The sequence below is a fragment of the Marmota flaviventris genome, chromosome 4 (assembly GCF_047511675.1).
Source record: "Marmota flaviventris isolate mMarFla1 chromosome 4, mMarFla1.hap1, whole genome shotgun sequence".
Taxonomy (NCBI): domain Eukaryota; kingdom Metazoa; phylum Chordata; class Mammalia; order Rodentia; family Sciuridae; genus Marmota; species Marmota flaviventris.
Window position 1 is genome coordinate 88,818,107 of NC_092501.1, and position 24,210 is coordinate 88,842,316.

At 37.4% G+C, this 24,210-nt stretch overlaps 1 protein-coding gene across 3 annotated transcripts in view; it reads left to right on the top strand.

Annotated features, from left to right (window-relative positions):
• Nucleotides 1-335: 335 nt before the first annotated feature.
• The window catches only part of Cpap (centrosome assembly and centriole elongation protein), a 59,340-nt gene continuing 35,465 nt past the window's right edge, over nt 336-24,210 (top strand). For 2 of the 3 annotated variants that reach the window (XM_071611369.1, XM_071611370.1), the window contains exons 1-8: nt 336-442; nt 5,190-5,699; nt 6,224-6,347; nt 11,815-12,111; nt 14,561-14,672; nt 15,573-15,675; nt 15,784-17,416; nt 19,207-19,339. In XM_071611369.1, coding sequence (XP_071467470.1) covers nt 5,256-5,699; nt 6,224-6,347; nt 11,815-12,111; nt 14,561-14,672; nt 15,573-15,675; nt 15,784-17,416; nt 19,207-19,339 — 2,846 coding nt within the window. In that variant the 5' untranslated portion in view covers nt 336-442; nt 5,190-5,255. The remainder of the gene's footprint in view (nt 443-5,189; nt 5,700-6,223; nt 6,348-11,814; nt 12,112-14,560; nt 14,673-15,572; nt 15,676-15,783; nt 17,417-19,206; nt 19,340-24,210) is intronic. The other variant, XM_071611371.1, reaches the window with a different exon arrangement.

Genomic DNA, 24,210 nt, shown 5'->3' on the forward strand with positions numbered 1-24,210 from the left:
AGGCTTTCCTGCTCAGCAGGGAATTCGGAGCTCTCGCGTGTGCTCGCTCTAATTTTCAAAGGCTTTGGGCTAGAGCGCAGACCTCCGCAGTCTTTCTCCAAAACGTCTTTCTCCGAAACGTCTTTCTCACTCAGCTCCGGCCCCACCCCTCCCAACCAAACTTCCGCGGAGCGGAAGGCGGCTCGCAGTCCATTCCCTAGGCACCATCTGTCGCGTGGCGTCCCTGGGAGCTGTAGTTTGTGTGGGTGCAGTGATGCCCGTACAAAAGCCCGAAGGGGTCGGTGGAAACTACACTTCCCAGGAGCCCTCGGGTCGGGTGGGACAGGACCTGTCCGGGGGCGTGGCTCCGACCGCCGCGGTAATTGTGGCGGCTCTTTTGTAAATGCCGGGCTAATTCTGTCGTTAATTCGAGTGGACCGAACCAAAGAAGCTTCGCTGATCGGTAATTCGTGGCCGATAGGAGCGGAGGAGCTCTTGTCCGCTGCTCGAGTCCTTAAGAGGGCCTGGGTGTACCGAAGGGCTGGACTTGGGCCTTGGCACTGTATCGCTGGGGCGCGTAGGGAATCGGGCGCTGGCAAGCGGTGGCAGTTCAGAGGCTTCTTCGGTTAGCGCTGCTTTGTTCTTCCGAGAGCCTGGGGAGCCTTCCCTTTTGGTTAGGTGGGTCTCAGTCGTGGACTGGGGCAGACTTGAGGCTCCTGTTACACGCGCAGGAGTTGCGTCCGCTCCGGCATGGGCTGTGGAGTGGCTTCACTCCATCGGGCCCGTCTCGCTCAGCCTTGTCAGGGCGTCTCTTTGAAAGCTTTGTGTGAATTCGTGGCCTTCAAGGAAGTGTTGTATTTTATAGGGACAAAACACCTCCTCAGTCCAGCTACTTGCTTTTCACGGGTCTGAGGGTGTATTTTAATATGCTGTTTCTAACCAGTTTTCCCGCTTACCAGTGTAGAGAATTTATTTTATCCCCCACTGTTTTAAAGAAAGTTCACATAGCACTCTTTGGAGGCTTCAAGTCTGTCGATTTGTCAGTTTTTTTTTTTTTTTAACGGCTTTACTGAGGTGTAATTGATAAACAGTAAAAATAGGATGTCTGATGCTCAACAGTTTGATGAGTTTGTCCCTTAGACTTTAATGTGTGGAAAGTCTGAGTACACGTTCTAACCCTTTAAAAATGTTTTGCTATTTATGCTTTATTGATTTTAGGTATCAGTAATAGAATATTCAGGTGAGTCAGTATTTTTAAATGGGGTCAAGATGCCCCATATCTGTATTCCACCTGTCGTCTAGTAGGGAATTTTTGACATTTTCCACGTTACAAAATGACATTATAGTTTGTCGTCTTCTAAATTTGTATTTCAAAAGATTTCCCGCTAAGGTCATTGAAGTTTAACCAAGATTATCTGGCTGATTTTGATGAAAAGTTCTTTTTTTAAGATTAGTTTCCAACCTAAAAATAATTAAAATTAGTTTGCTTAGAACAGGTTTTTAGAAGTCACTAAATAGGAGCAACAGATATCCAGGAAAGTGTGCTATTGGTAAGGGTACCGCCCAGTGTGTATATTCCCTGAAGGCAGGAGTCCTTTGGCAGTCAATACCAGCTCCATATTTCTGGATAACCACCATCCTGACTTCTATAACTGAAGATTTTTTTTGCCTCTTTATGAACTTCATGTAATTGGAAACTTACACTGTATATTTGTGTCTAATTTTTATTCATCATTACTCATCCATATTGTTGCCCTCAGCAGTTTTTATTTCTTTTTCTTTTTCTTTTTTTTTTTTTTTGTGCTGGGTATTGAACCATGGGGCTCTTTACCACTGAGCTGCATCCCCAGTCTTTTTTAAGAGCCTTGCTAAGTTGCTGAGGCTGGCCTTGCACTGGAGTTTCTCCTGCTTCAGCCCTCCTGAGTCACTGTGATTATAGGCCTGGCCCCACCAAGCCTAGCTAGTTGTTTTTTTATTTATTGCAATGCTTAAATAGCTGTGGTTATCAAAGTGTGGTATCAATGTAAGGAAACATAAACCACAGACATTTTTGTCTTTGACAATTGAATGATTGGCAAGCATTCCTTTTGTTTTAAGAAAACCTTTAGTTGATAGTAGGAATTAATAATGCACTAAATCTTGTAAAAGCCCTCTCACAACTCAACCAGGGAGCAGTGGCCGAAACAAAACAAAAAACCAAAACAGTATCATTGGCCAACCCATTGGCATATACCTGTAATCCTAGCAATTTGGGAGGCTGAGGCAGGAGGATCAAAGCCAGCCTCAGCAATTTAGCAAGTCCCTAAGCAATTTAGTGAGACCCTGCCTCAAAAAATAAAAAAGGCTGAGAATGTGACTCATTGATTAAGCACCCTTGAGTTCAAACCTCAGTACCAAACCAAACCAAACCAAACCAATATTATTAAGTTCACTGTCTTCCATTTCTTTTAACAGTTCTATAAACTGGTGATTCATAGCATTTAAATGTACTGAAAAGTTTAAACATCTCTGTCCACGATACTGTTCATGGATTCTGCTTCAGAAAACTGAGCACAGTGTATATCATACAGTGGAATGAAGCTACAAAGCAGTCTCTTGTTTAAAAATTTCATTAAATCCATAAATCCAGCATTTTTTCCCTTCGTGTGTATGTGGTAATGAGGGTTGAACCCAGGGGTGCTCTATGACTGACTAGCCCTTTTTATTTTTTTACTTTGAGGCAGGGACTCTAAATTGTGGAGGCTGGCTTCGAATTTATGATTCTTTTGCTTTGGCTTCCTAAGTAGCTAGGATTACAGGTGTGTGCCATTGTGTCTAGTTAAATCCAGATTTTTCCTAATAGACAATCTGTCGTGAAAACTAATTTTCATGTCTAGCTGGAATTCTTTGTTAGAATATTAAAATATCTATTCCCAGGTTCAGTTTGTTTTATTTAAAAACAATTTTTTTTTAGTTGTAGATGGACACAATACCTATAAATATTTTTATTTATTTTTATGTGGTGCTGAGAATCAAACCCAGTATCGCACACATACTAGGCAAGTGCTCTACCACTGAGCTACAGTCTCAGCCCCACAAATTCAATTTTTGAGGCTATGAATAGATAACATTTCTTTGTAAATGTAGATGATCTTTGAGAAAAGATGTATCTAACTTGGTCAATTTCTCTTATTGCACCACCCTCATAAAACTAAAGAAAAGTAGTTTTTCCAGTTTTGAATCAGTTCATATTATAAGGGTTCATGAACAATTCTTTGGTTACTTAACTATATATAAAATGTCTTCTTTAATCTTATAATTAAAATATCTTCTTAAATCTCATAATTTTCAGACAAATGAACTCATTTATCTTTATAAATTTATGAATTTATTTATTTTTTCACCATCTAAAAATGTTTTCTCCCTACTTTTTTCTGTTGGTGCGAGTTTGTTTTTGTTTTTTGGCAGTGCTAGAGATTGAACTCAGGGCATTGGCACATACTAGGCATGTGCCCTATTCACCACCACTGAACCACATTTTCAGCCGTCTTTCTTTTGGTACAGTTGTTTTTAATGCCTGGCCAAAGCTATAAGTTTAGATCCTGTTCAGAATTATTTTAAATTGTTTCTTGGATATTTATTTCTGATGCAGATAGCTAATTTCATCAATTTTTTATAATTAAGAATAAACAGATCAGGAGTTAATTGTTTTTGCTGAAAGTATCTCAACATTATTTCTTTATTTTTTCAATTTTTATTTTTTAGGGTGCCATAGCTCACTATACCATAGAGCTATGCCCTCAGCCCCTATTTTTTTTTTTTGAGGGGGGATATTGGGGATTGAACTCAGGGGCCCTTGGCCACTGAGCCACATCCCCAGCCCTATTTTGTATTTTATTTAGAAATGGTCTCACTGAGTTGCTTAGTGCCTCTCTGTTGTTGAGGCTGGCTTTGAACTTGGATCCTCCTGCCTCTGCCTCCTAAGCTGCTGGGATTACAGGTGTGTGCCACCACGCCTGGCAATAGATAGCTTTTTAAATCTGTTATACTGTGGAAAATTACAGTTGCCATTTGGTATGAAACTTGTGACATACTTTCTAGTCTTTTTTCCTTCACTATTCTGGTCATAGTACTAACTTCTGCATCTCCAGTTCTTCAATAGTGTGCATGTTTGGAAATTAAAGATTGTGCTTATTTTTTTTCCAACTAGAAAAATAATAATGTTGAGCCTGGACTTGAACTTGAGATTCTCTTGTCTCAGCCTCCTGAGTTGGTGGGATTACAGGCCTGTGTCACTGTGCCGAGTTATGATTTATTTTAAACTTACTTTTAGCAAACTTTTATCAGGTTCCTTCTGTCTGCCAGGCATAGTGTTAGGCGGGGGGAAAATATACAGATATTTTTTAGGAGGAGCTCCGCAGTTTGGTAGAGTATGAACTTGAAAGCAAAATGCTACTAATACTGAGATAAATGCTGAAACAGTCGAGTCACGAATCTTTAGGAATACAAATGAGGGACAGCCTAGTGGGCAAGGGATTTTGGGGAGATATGGAGGAGGAAAAGTTGGGGAAACAGTACCAGGTAAAGCTATGAGTAGTGGTGTTGATGGTAGTAGTGGTGACAACTTTCCTTCTGGAACTAGGGAGAAAACAGCTGGGCAAAGAAGCAAGAAAATGCTTAGTGTGGGTAATACATGACGTGGGTAATACATGACAGTGGTAGTGATTTTTTTTTTTTAATGAGTAACTTAAAAGTGTCTTAGCTTCCTGGCTGGGGTTGTGGCTCAGTGGTAGAGTGCTTGCCTAGCATGTGTGAGGCACTGGGTTTGATCCTCAGCACCACATTAAAAAAAAAAAAAAAAAAGTTTTTTTTAAGGCAATATATATAAGAAATCATTTAAAAATGATTTCACTCATATATATATATATATATATATATATTTTTTTTTTTTTTTTTAAACAGTGTCTCTTAGCTTCCAAAGGTCAACTGATCTAGCACTTGTATAATAATGTCATTAGTAATTGAATATTTAGAGCAGAGGGATCGCAGGTTTTCTTATACAATTTGGATATTTTGAAGACAAAAATAAACAAACAAAAAAACCCATGTAACTTAATGCCCAGTTGCTCTGTTGACTTAAGCCTTTTGTGGTGGGTTGAGATTTGGGCTAGTTTTGGGTAGAACTCTAGTAGGTTTAACTAATACTTTTTGTTGCCTGTCTTTGTCTGTAGGTATTGAAAATCAAGAGCTCTTCTGACTTTTCCATTATTTAAATATAATAGTGTCATTTGACTAAAATGTTCCTGATGCCAGCCTCTTCAGAGTTAAACAGTGGGCAGAACTTCCTAACCCAATGGATGACCAATCCTTCTCGGGCTGGGGTCATATTAAATCGTGGATTTCCTATTTTGGAAACAGATGAAGATAAGCAAACAGCTACAAATGCTTCTACCAGCTTTCCTGTTAAAGCTGCATATTTTTCAAAGAGCTTCAGTTTTATTAGTGAAGAAGATTCACTTCATGAAGAACAGAAATTGGAGTCTGATGGCCTTTTTAAACTACAGTCAGAAAAATCTGAAGTCCATACAATCTTTCCTTTAGTTAAAAAGGAACCACAAATAGTAGCATGCCAGGATGCTTCTGAACACCAGGAAGATAATAAAAATGACTTTATTCCCAATCTTGTGAGTGAATTACAACAAGTGGCTTATAAAGACCCACTTTTTAAAAAACTCGAACAGGTATAATAGAATTTGGCCTTATATGTGTTTGTGTTATTGCAGGTATTATATGATTGTAAGTTATTTGTTCCAGATCCTCTTATTTTTCCCTTTTATTCTGAAATCCTCAAAATACTAGATTTTGCCTTTTGTCTAATGTGCAACATTAAAGATTATTTAATATGTAAGATATAAAACTTTATTTCTTTAAGTTGTATCTTATAATGAGAGCTAAATTAGAAATGGTTGTTCAAACACTAGGAGAAAAAAGTTGATGATGCCCTGAATACCCATCCTATTGTAAGACTTGGAGGATTCATGTGACTTTTTTTGTTTCTTAGGTGAGATAGCTGACATAATTTGCTCAGAAGAAATTGGATTTTAGAGTTTTGGTGGCAGACTTATTTACTGAGGGGATCCCTCTCTGAAATTCCCTATGAGGGAATACAGGAGAAGGGAAATGGGAAGGAGTGAGATAAATGTAAGGAGCAAGTGTCCACGAAGAAAGTTTTGCTCCTTTAATAGTTAATTTTATGTTTAAAAAGCTGAAGGAAGTACAACAGAAGAAGCAAGAACAACTGAAGAGGCAACAGTTAGAGCAACTACAAAGGCTCATGGAAGAACAAGAAAAGCTGCTTACTATAGTGTCTGGGCAGCACATGCTTCCAGGTATGTTTTGCTTACACAGGGCCTTCAGTTAATAGGATGAGAAACAGTTTCACACAGTTCTTTCTTTTAGTAGTCTGACAGGTGATTTCTACCATTCCTATCATATGTTACAAACTCCAGTTTCTTCAGGGGTCAGACAGATCAGAGTGAAATATGGGAGTAGTGTAATATGAATGAAATTAGTGGGAACTGGCATTCTGGGGTGCATGTGGTCTGCTCAACGGCCTTCATATTTGTTTATTTATTTATTTGGGTGCTGGGGTTGAACACAGCGCCTTGTGTATGTCAAGTATGCCCTCTACTACTGAACCACACCTATCAGTCAATTTATTAAGAAAAAAGGGCTGGGGCTGTAGCTCAGTGGTAGAGCGCTTGCCTAGCATGTGTCGGGCCCTGGGTTCAATTCTCAGCACCACATATAAATAAATAAAGGTCCAACCCCAACAACTAAAAAAAAAAAGAGCCCAGTTTGGCTAGAGCTACTGGTATGCATCCCCTGCCTAATGAATGAAAACTATTAGAGGCCAGTAAAGTTAAACATATAGAATGGTCAGTAAACAATAGAAGCCACTCTGTTCAAATGAAGAACAATACCCAAAATGTTTGTTATGTGGTTAAAGATGATAATATTCTGTTAACAGAAAGCATCATGAGCTTATGAGGGAAAATAACTTGTTAAAATGTGATCTGGAATAGTGTTTTTAAAAGTTTTTGACCACATTCCATAGTAGCGAAAACATTTCAGTCAGGACTCATAATGACAAGTAAATTTTATATTATCAATCTTTATTGGTGTGCCTGGTGATGTAGAGGGATATTTTCTATTTTGTTTATTCTAATTCTGTGTCATTTAAAAAAATAAGTCAGCAGTAACTTATTGGGTCTGATGATAAAATTGTTAATGAATTGTCTTCCACAGTTTGAAAAGTGTGTATGCTTCTTGCTGCTGTCTTCAAAGGTACACATTTTACTGGTTCAGGAAAGAGCCTGTTCTGTATAGAGATTGAACTGGACATTGAGAAAATGGAGAAGAAAAGACATTGGCAAATGAGTGTGGCTGGGTGGGAGTGGGGTGAGTGATGATGAAAAACTATAACAGGTGAAGAAGGTTTTAGGGGGCTTTATGGAATATAAGAAAATAATAGGATCATATAAATAATAGACTGTGGTACTTTTTATTGCAGACTAGTGCTATGGAGTAATAGGGAAGCACATGTCATAGTTACTGGTATCAGAACTGGCCCCATTCAGTTATTGAACAGTTTGCTTTGAGGCAGGCAGTGTTTTCTTTTGTGTGTTTGGTGCTAGGGATTGAACCCAGGGTCTTGTGCATGTCAAGTACATGTTCTACAACTGAGCTATGCAGGGCAGTGATTTTCAAACTTTTCTAGTTTCAGAACCTCTTAATACTCTTAAATTATTGAAGATCCTAAAGAATTTTTGCTCTATGGGCTTTATTTATTTATTTATTTATTATATTTTATTTTCAGTTGTAGATGGACACAATACCTTTATTTATTTTTATGTGGTGCTGAGGATTGAACCCAGTGCCTCACACTTGCTAGACAAGTGCTCTACCACTGCGCCTCAATCCCAGCCTTATGGGCTATATTTATTAATAAGTTACTGTGTTAGTATTCTGTTACCATGACAAAATATCTGAGATAAACAACTTACAGGTGAAAATGTTAATTTTGGCTTACTGTTTCAGAGGTTTTGGAGGAGGAGCTTTGCCTGAGAGAAGTTAAATTACTTGCCCCTGGTCACATACCTAATAAATAGTAGATGTGGTGATCAAACTGAGATCTCTTGCAATCCAAAACCTCTTTCCTCCTCTTGGTGTTTTTCAAGGCCATGATGACTTGATTGTATTGCTCTGAGCCTATATACTGTAAGAGTTGCTCATCTAATAGTGGCCAGACAGGAGTGGGAAGGGAGGGAAGAGAGAGTGTGAGTGGAAGAGGGGAAGGGGCCATAGACCCAATATCCTCTTGAATGCATGCACCCGGTGACCTAACTTCCTTTCATTAGGTCCCACTTCCTAAAGGTTCTAGCACCTCCCAACAGAACCACAGGCTGCTAAGGTTTTAGTTTATGAGCCATTAGGGGGACATTAACCATTCAAACCATAAGTAGTTATATTAGAAATACTAAGACATTTTAAACTAACTTGGAATAATAAACCAGTTGCATTTTACTAAAAATAGCATTTTTAAAATGAAAATTATTTTCTAAGACAATAATGTGAGAAGAAAGGCATTATTTTTATTTTCTATTTTAGAAAGTATCATTAACTTCTGGCTTAATAGAACTCAGCTGATTTTCTTCCTAATTTTGCAACTTAGTTTGTTGAATTATGTTGTTTTGGTTGAAATATTTGAAAAAATTTCAACTTCATGTGGATAACTAATTGGAAAAAGAGGAGTATTTTAATAGTCTTTTCAGATAATTCTGGATATTCTTCATTGATACTGCATGTTAAAAAATGGTCATTTCTTAGTGGTTATTCCCAGTAGGAATCTGAAACCATATTAATCAATTTGTTGTGTCCTATTATTTTAAAATATACTGTTAAATAAATTGAATATCTTGACATTTTGATTAGTTTTTTTAATCATGTATGATTTAGGGCATTGATCATTTTGGAAAATAATGATTCACTGAATTATGTTGGTTTTCAAAATGTTGACATCTCAGTACACAATACAAAAAATTATACTCATTAATATCACTGCCAGTTTCATCTTCAAAGTCTTGAAGTATTATAAAATATCCTTCAAACTCATGATGGTGGATATGTTTTCCAGAATTCTGATTTTTATTTGAGAGGTCAAATTTTATTATTGGCAACAAATAATGTGAGCTATTTATATGTACCTTGTTTCTTTTTGAGAAAATGTATGCTAAATATTCAGGTTTAAATAACCATAGATTGTCTCATTCATTCTTTCAAGTAAAAGTGTGTTCCTTGGAAGAAGTGGCTGGTTGAGCTTGCAGCTCAATTTAAGTCAATTCATGGTTTGCAGCAGACTTGATTTATATGTATTTCCCGTTTTGTCTCATACAGTGTTCATAAAGCATGGAATTCTACCACTCAGCCATATCCTCATTCATTTTGTTTTGTATTTTGAGACAGAATCTTTCTAAATTGCAGAGGCTGCCCTCAAACTCGTGATCCTTGTGCCTCAGCCTCTTGAGTTACTGGGATTATGGGGGTGTGCCACCATGTCTATTTTGCTTAGGGCATTCTTAAGTAAAAACTTTTTTTTTTTTAAAGATTGTGATTATACAGGGGGGGCAAATAACAGTGACACTACAACTGGCATAGTTGGGTGGTACTGTCTTGCCTTGAATGATGTACCAGCAATTTTTCATTTTGCTTTTGTTCCATCAATGGATATTTTATGAAAAAAATATTGATTTGGCGAGTACCCTGAAATAGTCTTAGAGACCTCTAGGGAGTTAACAGACCACACATGGAGAATTTATTGCTTTAGAGCAGTATTTTGCCAAAAACCTCTTCAGATTGCAGTGAGATGTTCGTTGGTCAAAAATATTTAGAATAGGGTGAGGAATATTTGCTATCAAGGAAGAAAGGTTGAAGCTGATACTTTGTGGGGCCTACCTGATTTTCTAGTTTTATTTGTGGACTGAAGTTGAGGTAGATAAGTGATAAATGGTATCCACTGTTGTATAAAACACTTCCCATTATGTCTTTACTCCCAAATTTAGGTGAGGCAGTCCAGGAGAACACAGAACTGGCAGCAGAATTTCAGGGGTTGGTGCAGTAGGTAGGATGGTTGGTATGACTTCTTTAAGAAGTGAAGGTTAGAGATATATAGCAGACTCTGTTTATTGGGTTACTTCAAAAGCAGAGACTTACGGAACAAAACAAAACAAAAAAATAGTCCAAGAAATTTAGAAAATGAGGAAAAAGTCACCTGTGAATCTGTCACTGAATGTGGGGGTCCAAGGAAGTGCTCCAGAAAGGAAAAGGGACCTCACCTCTGCCCTGGCAGGTTCTTGACTTACACTGCAGAAAGGAATTTTAGGATGTGTCAAGAGACACAGCAGAAAAAGCAAATAACAGGAGAATACACATTCAAGGGAAGAGGGAGTGCTGAGGCTTGAGAGTGAGATGTGCTTTGGAGATTTCAGACTTCTTTTAAAGGAAATTTTGTAGCTAGGTGTGGTGTAATCTTAGTGACTCAGGAGGCTGAGGCAGGAGGATTGCAAGTTCAAGGCCAGCCTCAGCAATTTAGGAAGGCCCTAAGTAACTTAGCAAGGCCCGATCTTAAAATGTACAAAGGGTGTAGGTATAGGGTGTAGCTCAGTGGTAGAGCGCCCCTAGATTCAATCCCTAGTATTGGGGGGAAAGAAAGAAAGAAAGGAAGGGAGGAAGGAAGGAAGGGAGGGAGGGAGGGAGTAAGGGAGAAGGAAGGAAGGGAGGAAGGAAGAAAACTATAAGCTGAGTTTGAAAGAATGTGGGATGACATCGGCTCATTTCTTTTGATTGTGGAGTTCAGAGTGGGTCATGATGGTCTTGTTTTCAGAATCTTTAGATTGACATCTAATTGGTAGTGTTTAGACTACCTATGTCATGGTTTTTACAGTATCTTTCTCTATAGTATCTCTTTAATTAGTATAAAAATATATCCTGCAAGCACAGAAGGTATATAGGCATTAATTAATGGGATTTACAGTACTCTAAGATTTATTGGACCCTTTAAGAATTCAGGCCTGGAGGAAAACAGGTTTGAGGGTGAAGGGGAAAGTGTTCTTGGAGTTTTTAAAGTTCTTTCCCTGTTTGTTTCCTTTTTCTTTATTTCTTTCCTATCTTAAACCCACCACCCAAGGATATAAGATTTCAAGGGTTGCCTAAGGGGAGAAACTATAGGCAGTTATTGTTAATTAGGAAATGACTCAGATCATAACTCTGCACTGGTATTGAACTGTGACTGTCACAGGTTTGCAGAGTTGGCAGCTGCAGTGATGCATTCCAGAGTTATTTGGTGCTCCCACCTTTGACGTGCACATGTACATGCATATGCACAGAAAGCATAGTGTTCTCATCAAATTATGTGAAGATCACTTTGGAATGAAAGGTTTTGTGATTTTTGTTAAACGCTGTTTCTTAATAAGGAGAAAAAAATGCTTTTATCATTTTTTTCGGGATGGGGGTACAGGGGATTGAACTCAGGGGCATTCAAACACTGAGCCACATCCCCAGACCTTTTTTGTATTTAGATTAGAGACAAAATCTCACTGAGTTGCTTAGAGCCTCACTTTCGTTGAGGCTGGCTTTGAACTTGATCCTCCTGCCTCAGCCCCCACTGAGCTGCTGGGATTATAAGCATATGCCACCACATCTGGCTGCTTTATCATTTTGTGGAGTAGGGATTACTGTTAGGCAGAAAAGAAAATATTGCTGGAAGGCATTAGCTTTGTTGATTTTCGTAATTGTAAGGTTTGACTTTACTGCCTGACGATCAGAACCAGAAGTACAGATCTCCAGTAAATTCAGCTGCTGGAGAGAAAGCCACATCCTTCTTGCCATCATGTATCTACTCTAACCAAACCCAAGAAAAAGCACATGTTTGCAGAATTTTATCTGATGAACAAAACAACTTCTGTAGAGCTACTCATCAAGATTTTGTCTTACCTTCAAAAAGTGCTTCTCCAAATTTGTTTTATGAGTCACAGTATCAAGAACCAGCTGTGGAGAAAAATGATTTGAAGGAAGAAAACCATAGCCATCCTACAGGTGAATTACTTACGTAAAAACTAACAGAATTATCAAGTTTTGTCTTAAACTAAGAGCAGGCTTGTTTGCATTTTTTTCTATCCCCTGTGGCTCTAATTGTAAGGTTCCACATGCTACATAGCCACTGAGACAAACAGCCAGGCTAGAATTTGACTTTCCAAGAGTAATTGTTGACACTCATGCTGACTTCAGACTCTGTAGGTAGCATAGGGTTTTCAAAGAGGGAGGCAGTGAGTTCTGCATGTACCATTTTTTTTTTTTTTTTTGATTGCCTGGAAATATATGACACATGAGAATAAGGTTGGTGGTACTGAATGAGGTGGTAGCAATGTCTATAATTTGAGCTACTTGGGAGGCTGAGGCAGGAGGATCAAAAGTTCAAGGCCAGCTTGGGCCTTGAAGCTCAAAAAGGAGTAGGGATATAAATCAGTGGTACGTTGCCACTAGGTTTAATCCTTTGTGCGTGTACGCATGTGCACACATACACAGAAACACACACAGGAGTAGCTGGTGTTGGGAGTTACTTATAAAAGAGGTTTCTTCTAACCTAGGTGGTTGTTTTCACTATGCCTCTATATTTGGAGCACCTAGCACATTTGTGCCAGAGAACTGGTACTCATTGTTTGATAATGTAAACTCACGGTGATCTCTTGGCATTTTTGCTGTATTTTTTTTTTTTTTTTGTGTGTGTGTGTGGGTGTGGGAGCAATGCAGGGGATAAAACCCAGTGCCTTGCACATGGAAGAACTCCATCACTGAGTTACATCCCAAGCTAGTCTTTTTTTTTTTTTTAATATTTATTTTTTAGTTGTAGTTGGTCACAATACATTTATTTTATTTGTTTATTTTTATGTGGTGCTAAGGATTGAGCCCAGGGCCTCATATGTGCTAGGCTAGCACTCTACCACTGAGCCACAACCCCAGCCCTAGTCTTTTTTTTTTTTTTTTAAAGCCCTGCTCCTGCCTCCTTTCTCCTCTCCTTTTTTGTATTGTTGCAATCATGAATATTGTATACTATTCTTGTGTTATAGTATGTCCTGTAATCTCAATAAACATAGTGTAATAATTGTCGACATTATGCTAGTCATCAAATAATATATCTATTGAATATTCTTTGTGGAAAGTCAAAAGTTTTCTGTATTTCTAAACTTTTAAATATTTAAGAAAAATTTTTTAGTTGTAGATGGACCTTTATTTTATGTATTTATTTGCGATGCTGAGGATCAAACCCAGGGCCTCACACATGCTAAGCAAGCACTCCATCAGTGAGCCACAATCCCAGCCTGTAAACTTTTTAATTTTAATGTGTTTTTGTGAATGTACTATTAAGTTATTAGAAAAATACAAATAACACAATAAAGGTGTCTATGGCTACCATTTAGGATTACCTACCTTTGTATATATTGCCTTATTCCTAGAGTACTCTATCAATATGGAAATCTCAAATGTCTTTGTCTTTTCTTTTACATAACATACTTCCTTTTTTTCCCCCCCAAACACCCAGAAAAGTTCAAAGACCATTGCATTGATTAGATGGTTAATATTTTGCCATACTTACTTTGTAAATATATATGTGGTATGTGTATATCTTTAATCTGTAGCTATATATGAAAATTGCTGAGCCATTTCACTGAAAGTAATATGTACTTCATTCCAAATATTTCAGTGTGTATCAAGTAAAAATTAGAACATTCCTCTCTACAGTCATAATACCATTATTATACTTAAGGAAATTAACAGTAATTCTTTAGGTCAGGCGTGGTGGCGCACGCTTGTAATCCCAGCTGCTCGGAGGCTGAGGCAGAAGGATCGTGAGTTCAAAGCCAGCCTCAGCAATGGAGAGGTGCCTAGCAACTCAGTGAAACCCTTTCTCTACATAAAATACAAAATAGGGCTGGGGATGTGGCTCAGTGGTCAGGCACCCTGAGTTCAATCACATGGTATCCCCCCAAAAACCCCAGTAATTCCTTAGTATCTAAATTCATTTTGGAATTCCCTCTATTTTCCCAAAAATGTCTTTCAAAAAATTTTTTAAACCAGGATCCAATCAAATTCATATATTTGGTTATTAGAATTTTTTTAATCTTTTTTATTCTGCCACCACTTTTTCTTCCTTCTGGTACTAGGGATTAAACCCAGATATTCTACCACTGAGCTCTATCCACAGCCCTTTTTATTATTTTGAGAAAGTCTTGTTAACTTGCCTAGGCTGACCTTGAACTTCTGATCTTCTTGCTTTACATTTTTGAGTAGCTGAGTTAACAGGTGTGCGGTTACATGTCTGGTTTGTAGCTTCTCTTTATCATATTGAAGACTTCCTAGAGTGTCATAACATTTTCAGCATATGTTACTTTCAAATAAATATTTTTTAGCATAGTATCTTATTAAGTTCTCATGTTTTAAGACTTTACCTTTTTTTAAACTAAATTATTCCTAATTTTTATCCTAGGAGAAGGTATTTCATCTTGCTGGGAGAAAATAACAGAACAGATTCAGGAAGGGAATGATATGAACTTAAAAAAGATTGATGATTCCTCAGAAGTGGTTAATATGGAAGAAAGGTATTATTCATGTGAAAAGTAATAATAAATGTCGCAGCTTAATATAACAACCTTTGTTATTGAGTACTTTCTTTAAAGATTCTATGCTTGTTTTCATTTGAATATGCTTATAAGTATAAGGTTGATGGCTAAACTTATCACATACTGTCAACAACAGATGGAGTTGGGAGATACATTAGTTCAAGTAGCTTTGACATTGTGTTGGAAGAACTGAGCAAATATCCTCCCTTAGGAGAAATAGCTGGATGAAATTAATTTTCTCTGAAATAGTTAGATCCTTTTTTAGAGATGAGGAAAATTAGATATTGGAATCTCACATTTGGTGTCACTTATGAATTATAATTGCACAATTTAAGTTATAGAATTAAAATGTTAAGGCAGTTTAGGTTTATTCTTATATTTGAAATATTTTAGTATGTTATATAATATGGGAAAAATGACTTTGACTTTACTCACATTGTTAAGGACTTTTCTTAATTCAAAACATACATATTTAATGAGCTATTTAAAAATCCATTTTAAAGTTATATAATGAATACATTAAAAGTTACTTTATAATCAGTAGATGGAGTTTAGAAGTGTTCTCGAATCTCCCAAATCATGTGCAGAATATTGTATATTTTTGTTTTTTTCAGGTTTGTGAGGCATTGTAGCTTTCATTAAATTCTCAAAGGAGAATTCAAGAAGGTCCTAATTTGGGGGTTTTGTGTTTGTTTGCTTGGGTGCTGGGGATGGAACCAGGGGCCTTGTTTGAACTTAGTGTGTGCTGTACTGCTGGGCTTACTCCTAACTCTTGGTCCTTGACTTTGAAAAAGATTAATTCTCAGTGTAGTTGAGGCACACTGAGTGTAAAATATCCATATATTGTGATTTGAGTGTTAACTTTGTTTTTATGATTAGGCCTATTAAAGCTGCCATTAGAGAAAGGAAGCAGACATTTGAAGACTATTTAGAAGAACAAATTCGGTTGGAAGAACAAGAACTGAAAAAAAACCAGCTAAGGGTTCGCATTTATACTATTTTGATTGTTATTCTAAGGCAATAGTTATTTATATAGTAACTTTAAGATTACTTGGATATATCATTATTAATTCAAATATTCTCATTTTAGGAGGCAGAAGAACCTTTGCTAATAAAAGCAAAACCCAAACAACCATTCTTAAAACGAGGAGAAGGTTTAGCTAGGTTTACTAATGCTAAATCTAAGATTCAAAAAGGGAAAGAAAGTAAACTAGTGCCTAACCAGAGCACATCAGAGGACCACCCTGTGTTTAAAATAGACAAACAACAATTCCAGCGGAAAACTGCTCTTATAAATAAAGAACTGTGTGCAGAGAATACTACTTTTAAAAAGGAAAATAAAGCTAGAAGCAAAACTGCTTCTGTTACACTCACTCAAAAACCTAAAGTGCCTAAAAGCAATAATAGGAAAAATCTCTCTTCATCAGTATTGAAAATACAGATGGGGAAGAAATGTGATGGGCAAATTAAAGACCAAATTAAACTAGAAAAAAAGGTCCAATCTAATAACAAAGAAAATGCACCCGAGTATACAAAACCCTGTGATGCTGGTTGCAAAATGTGGAATAAGATACAAGGGAAAGACAGACAGCGTCTTTTAACAGGACCTGTCAGCTGCATGGCTTCTAAGAGCCCAGTAAATGAGATTGTGAAGGAGTCAGAATCTTCTCTTGATGTTTCTCTTCAGAAAAAATTAGAGAATTGGGAAAGAGAAAAGGAAAAGGAAAATTTGGAATTGGATGAATTTTTATTTTTAGAGCAAGCTGCTGATGAAATATCATTTTCTAGTAATTCTTCATTTGTACTGAAAATTTTAGAAAGAGACCAACAGATCAGCAAAGGTCATCGGATGTCTTCAACCCCTGTCAAAGCTGTGCAGCAGGAAAAGACACACCTGATGGATCCCAGTAGTCAGAATAACCATGGTGAGGATCCAGGCCATCACCCTCCCCATGAAAGTAAAAGGGAGTGTGAGGTCACACCTAAATCTCTTGGTTCAGCATCCTTGCCTGATGGATTGAGGGAACCTTCTTGTAAAATCAGTAGGAAGGCCTTCCAGATGATCACTTCTGAAAATCAAATGCAATGGGATGCAAGTGATGATGAAGGTGTTACAAATAGTGACAGTAGCATTGACTCTGAGGAGCAGCTTGATGTTGCCATAAAACCATCTAGTGAGGCTGGAGAAAGAAGTTTCAACAACGGAGAGGATAGTCCACAAGTCTGTAATGACAAGGGGCCTATTAGGGATACCAGGACTCAAGAAGATAAAAGGAGAGATGTTGATTTGGATTTGTCTGACAAAGATTATAGCAGTGATGAGTCTATTGTAATAGAAAACATGAATAAAGTGCCTGAGCCCTCAAGAAGACCCTCATTTCTAAGTATGAGTAAAATTGATTTTGACGATGAAAGATCTTGGACCGACCTTGAAGAGAATTCATGTAAACATGCCATTAATCTTGGGGATGAAGCCATTTATGGAATGACACAGACTTGCTACCCTAATAAAAGTGAAATATGTGTTATGGACAAAACAATTAAAAGGAAGGTAGCACCAGTCAAGAAGGGAGAAGACTTAAGCAAGTCTCGTAGGAGTAGAAGTCCTCCTCCTACCTCAGATCTGATGATGAAATTCTTCCCGTCTTTGAAACCTAAAACAAAATCAGATTCACATTTAGGAAATGAACCCAAATTAAACATGAATCAAGATCAGCCACCTGGTGAGTCAAAACTTATAAAATATGTATTAGAATGTTAAAGTTAACATTAATGGGGAAGTTTAATTACTGGGTGATTTTTTTAAAAATGAAATTAAAAATTTTGTGGTTCTAAATAGCCTAGCATAATCTCTAGGATAAGAGATTCAGATGAACTGTTCTTTTGGATTTCTTTTTCTTTCTTTCTTTTTTTTTGGATCTGGGGATTGATCCCAGACCCTTGCCCATGCCATGCAAGTACTCTACCACCCACTGAACTACACCCTTGCCCCCCACCCCCCTTTTTTTTAGGTAATGGGGGATTGAACCCAGGGGCACTCTACTGAGCTACATCCCCCCCGTCCATTTTTATTTTGAGTCCAGGTCTTGCTAAGTCCTCCAACTTGCAGTCTTCCTGCCTCAGTCTCCCAAGTTGTTGGGATAACAGATGTGCCACCATGCCTGGCTCCCATGACTCTCTTTTTAACCACTTGCATTGACTTGTCAAACATGACCAGGAAGGAATAAAGTACAGTAGTTCCCCCCCATTAGACTTCTGGTGGATGCCTGAAATTGGATAGTGTTGAACTCTATATACTGTTTTTTCTTATAACACATAATTTTCACTTAAAGTAAGTACTTTGTGGCTTCTCTTTGGCATATCCAAATTTTCATCATTACTGTAGTGTTTTGGGGCCATTATTAAGGAAAATAAATCCCCTAACCTAGATGGCTACTACATGACTGATGGGTGGGCAGAGTATACTGTGTACTCTGGACAAGGATGTTTATGATAAATGTTGATGATTATTCTAACATATGCATATCTGCCTCATTCTGTTTAATGGCTGTGTTAATGTGATGGGGTTTTCAAACTTAACATTGAAAAAACTTCTTTCCATTATATTGTCACATAACCTATGAATACCTAGCAGAGCATTTGGTTCTTTAAATATAAATTATAGCTAAATTATTTGTAAAAATTATTCTCATTTTAAATGTAACACTTTTTAGAGGAAGTTTGAAAGTTAAAAAGAAATAAAAATATCCATAACTATACTCTCAAGAGTAACTACTGTGCCATTTTGGGATATTTGCTTCCAGTCATTTTTCCTATATATATATTTTTTTAATTTCTTATTTGGTACCAGGGATTGAACCCAGGGGTGCTTAACCAGTTAGGCACATCCCCAGTCCTTTTTATTTTTTATTTTGAAACAGAGACTCACTAAGTTGCTTTAAGGCCTCACTAAATTGCTCAGGCTGGCCTCAAAAACTTGTGATCCTCCTGCCTCAGGCTCCCAAGCTGCTGGGATTACAGGCATACACCAGTGCGGTTCCTATGTATTTTTAATGCGAAAAGACATATATTTTAATTTGCTCATCCTTCTAGCCTATGATTTAGATCAAAAGTATTTTCTGAAAGGGTAGTACCAAATATTAAAATGCTTGTTTCAAATGAAGAACAGAAATACTTTTTTTTTTTTTTTCAAATAAGTTGCAAATTTGATAAGGGGAAAAGTGTCTTAATTTGCATTTCTTTAGTAGTGGGGTAAACTTTGATTTTGGAATGATTAGCTTTTTAGATCTCAGGAATAATTTAAGACAATACTTTTTAAGACAATATTCTTGAGTTAGATTAATTCTTAAATTCAGACTGATTTTCTTTAGAAAGTTAGGCAAGCTTTGTTTCAAATGCATTTTAATGGCACATGGGTTTACATATTCTTGGTTTTTTAGTATTAGTAGCTAGATAGATTTTTTTCCTGCTTTAAGCCTTACGTAGAAGTCAGTATTTATGGCCTGTTTTTTAGGTGACAATGCTCGATCCCAGATGTTGAGAGAGAAAGTTATTGAATTGGAAACAGAAATAGAAAAATTTAAAGCAGAGAACACATCTTTAGCTAAACTTCGCATTGAACGAGAAAGTGCCTTGGAAAAACTCAGGTAAGTTGCCTTTATGAGTTGAGGGAAAAAAATGTGCAGTGATGTAATCATATATTTACAATTGTATCTAAAATATTTGAAACATTTTAAATCAGTTCAAGAAATCTAAATGGAAAGGAGGTGAAGTCTGTGTTTTATAAGATTTATTTTATTAAATAAAGTGACCCAACATTGTCAGATGTGTTAAAAGGGATATTCTCATGGTGGTGAGATCATAAATTGAAATTTGAAAAGCAGTTTGGGGCCATGAATTCAAGTAGTAACTTGCTTAGTGTATTAGTTTCTTTCTTTCTTTTTTTTTTTTTTTTAGTGTATTAGTTTCTTAGGGCTGCTGAAACAAATTCTGAAAACTGGGTAGTTTAGATTTAGATGAGATGGGGAGCATTCAGGGTGGTATGTCTATAAATAACTGGGTAGTTTAAAACAACTGAAACTTATTTTCTTATGTTTCTGAAGATTTTAAAGAGTCCAACATCAAAGCATCTGCCAGGCCATATTGTTTCTTCTAGCTTCTGGGATGGCTGGCAATCCTTGGTGTTCTTTGGCTTACAGCAGCATCATTCTAATTTCTACCCCATAGTTACATGGCCATCTTCCTACTTTGTGTTAGTGTCTTCCCATGACATTTTCCTCTCTGTGTGTGCTTCATTCTACTTTTGTTCTCTTCTTATAAGGACATTATAATGTGGTCCACCCTACTCCAGTATGACTTCATTTTAACATATATGTTAATTATATCTGCAAAGACCTTATTTCCAATAAAGTCATACTCATAGGGTTAGAGCTTCACCATACTGTATTGGAAGGCCACAACTTTATCCACTGTAGTCAGTGGTATGACAAATGCAGTTTTCTACCCTAGGTCATTATTTGACCTGATTTTATTGGGCAGCAAAACCTCAACTGAACATGTACATATATCTTGTTTTGAGTGGGGGTTATGGGGATTAAAAAGGGTACTCTTGTACATTGCTGGTGGGACTGCAAATTGGTGCAGCCAATTTGGAAAGCAGTATGGAGATTTCTTGAAAAGCTGGGAATGGAACCACCATTTGACCCAGCTATTCCCCTTCTCGGTCTATTCCCTAAAGACCTAAAAAGAGCATGCTACAGGGACACTGCTACATCGATGTTCATAGCAGCACAGTTCACAATAGCAAGACTGTGGAACCAACCTAGATGCCCTTCAATAGACGAATGGATAAAAAAAATGTGGCATTTATACACAATGGAGTATTACTCTGCATTAAAAAATGACAAAATCATAGAATTTGCAGGGAAATGGATGGCATTAGAGCAGATTATGCTAAGTGAAGCTAGCCAATCCCTAAAAAACAAATGCCAAATGTCTTCTTTGATATAAGGAGAGTAACTAAGAACAGAGTAGGGATGAAGAGCATGAGAAGATTAACATTAAACAGGGATGAGAGGTGGGAGGGAAAGGGAGAGAGAAGGGAAATTGCATGGAAATGGAAGGAGACCCTCAGGGTTATATAAAATTACATACAAGAGGAAGTGAGGGGAAAGGGAAAAATAATACAAGGGGGAGAAATGAATGACAGTAGAGGGGGTAGAGAGAGAAGAGGGGAGGGGAGGGGAGGGGAGGGGGGATAGTAGAGGATAGGAAAGGCAGCAGAATACAACAGACACTAGTATGGCAACATGTAAATCAATGGATGTGTAACTGATATGATTCTGCAATCTGTATAAGGGGTAAAAATGGGAGTTCATAACCCACTTGAATCAAAGTGTGAAATATGATATATCAAGAACTATGTAATGTTTTGAACAACCAACAATAAAAAATAAAAAAAAAAAAGGAAAAAAAACAAAACAAAACCCAAGGGTACTTTACCATTGAGCTACTCTCCAACTGCCCCCCCCCCCCCCCCCCCCCCCCGCTTTTTTTCAGTTTTGAGACAGAGTCTCGCTAAATTGCTTAGGTCCTAAGTTGCTGAGGCTGTCTTTGAATTTGAGATCCTCTTGCCTTAGCCTCCTGTGTTGCATGATTACATGCATGTGTCACAGAGCCTGAATATGTTAATGTTTAATTGAGGTGAAATTCATACTGCTTACGATTAAGCATTTTAAAATGTATGGTACAGTGGCATTTAGTGCATTGACAGTTTTATGCAACCACCATTTGTCTCTATTTTCAAAATATATGTTACTCCAGAAAGACACTCCATACCCATTAACTAATTGCTTCCCATTTTCTTCCTTCTCCCATTTCCTGGCAACTATTAATCTGCCTTCTGTCAGTATTCATTTACATATTCTGGATATTTCATTCAAAATGAGTCATACAGGGCCGCAGATGTGACTTGATGGTAGAGTGCTTGTCTAGCATGCTATGAGGCCCTGTGTTCAATCCCAAACACTGAAAAAGAAAACAAAAATTTTTGTGTCTGGTTTCTCTCACTTAGCATAAGATATTCAAGGTTCACCCATGTTTTAGTATGTACCTGTACTTAAATTGATTTTTTTAATGAGATAACTTTTTTAATAGGTTTATTTTTTTATTTTTATTAAAAAATTTTTTTAGTCATAGGTGGACACAATTCCTTTATTTTTGTTTTTATTTTTATGTGATGCTGAGGATTGAACCCAGTACCTCACAGGAGTTAGGCGAGCGCCCTACTGCTGAGCCACAACATCAGCCTCTTATAGGTTTATTGTATGCCTTTATTTTTTATGTGGTGCTGAGGATTGACCGCAGGGCTTCATACGTGCTAGGCAAGCACTCTACCAATGAGCCACAACCCCAGCGCCTTAATTGCTTTTTTAAAAATATATTTTTAGTTGTACATGGACACGATACCTTTATTTTTATGTGGTGCTGAGGATGGAACCCAGTGCCTCACACATGAAAGGCAAGTGCTCTCCCACAGAGCTACAATTCTAACCCCTTAATTGCTTTTTTAAATATATAATTGTTTTGCTTATTTATTTTTCAAAATTTGTTCTAATTAGTTACACATGACAGTAGAATGCATTGACACATTGTACACAAATAGAGCACAGCTTCTCCTTCCTCTGGCTGTACATGGTGCTGAGTCACACCAATAATGTAATCATACACGTATATAAAGTAATAATGTCTACCTTATTTTGCCATCCTTCCCATCCCCACAGCCCCACCCCTTCCCTCTTGTTTTTGAAATACGGTCTTGCTATGTTACCTAGGCTGCTCTTGAACTCATTAATCTGCCTTAGCTTTCTGAGTAGCTGGTATTATAGGTACATGCTGCCACACCTGGCTGTACTTTGTTGCCTCTATTTTTTTTGCCCTGGGGCTTGATCCCAGGGGCATCCCCAGAACTTTTTATTTTTTATTTTGAGACAGGATCTTCTTAAGTTGCTGAAGCTATCCTTGAATTTGGGATCCTCCTGTCTCAGTCTCCTGGGTCTATGGGATTACAGGTGTACACCACTGCACCTGGCCTCCCAAACTTTTTTTTTAAATTTTGAGACAGGCTCTTGTCCAGTTGCACAGGCTGGCCTTGAACTTGTGATCCTCTGCCTCAGCTTCCTCAGGATCTGGGATTTACAGGTATGTGCCCTTATCCTGGCCCCAAAATAACTTTTTAAATGCTTTATTTATTTATTTATTTTAAATATATATTTTTAGCTGTAGTTGGACACAATATCTTTATTTTATTTTATTTTTATGTGGTGCTGAGGATTGAACCCAGGGCCTTGCACATGCTAGGGAGTGCTCTACTGCTGAGCCACAACCCCAGCCCCCTTTACTTTATTTAAAATTGTATTTTTCTATTTAAAGAACATTTAAATCATAAAATAAAGACTATTTTTTTTTCACAGTTTCCACCATGCCAAAGTCTGTTCTTTTTTTTGTGGTGTTGGGGATCGAACCCAGGGCCTTATGCATGCAAAGCAAGCACTCTACCAACTGAGCTATCTCCCCAGTCCAAGGTCTGTTCTAAGCAACATTCAGTTCTTTTTTTTTTTTTTTTTTTTTTTAATATTTTTTAGTTGTAAATGGATCTTTAATTTATTTATTTATATGCGGTGCTGAGGATCGAACCCAGGGCCTCACACATGCCAGGCAAGTGCTCCACTACTGATCCACAACTCCAGCCCTCGTAATTTAGGAATTACGTTAGTCTTCCTATCTTACAGATGAGGAAGCTGAGGTACTGAGAAGTTAAGACATTTGTCCAAGTTTACCATTTTAGAAAGTGACAGCCACAATGCCAGCCCAGGCAGTTTGATACTGAGCCCCTGGCTCTATTTATATGTTTTGTTCTTTAATTTTTTTAATTCAACTGTATAATAGACTTTTTTTGGGGGTGGGGTACTGGGCATTGAACCCAGAGCTGCTTAATCACTGAGCCACATCGCCCCTCCAGCTTTTTAAAAAATTATATATATATTTTTTAGATGTTGATGGACTTTTATTTTATTCATTTATTTGTATGCAGCATGGAGAATCAAACCTAGTGCCTCTCACATGCTAGGTAAGCGCTTTACCACTGAGCCACAACCCCAGACCTCTCCCCGTTTTTAAAAATGTTTTATTTAGAGACAGGGTCTCACTGAGTTGCTTAGGGCCTTGCTCAGTTGCTAAGGCTGGCTTTGAACTTATGATCCTCCTGCCTTAGTCTCCTGAGCTGCTGGGACCATAGGTGTATGCCACCACACCCAGCCATAATAGACTTCTTACCACATTAGTTTAATCTTTTGCATCCTTGAAATGACTGTTGTATGGGTGCCACTATAACTTATTCAACCAATCTGTGTGGAAATTAGCTTGTTTACAGTCTTAACTGTTATAAATTACCTACTACTTTGGATAAAAATTAATAATAAAGAATATTCTTTCTCATGATGAATTTCAAAAACTTCCT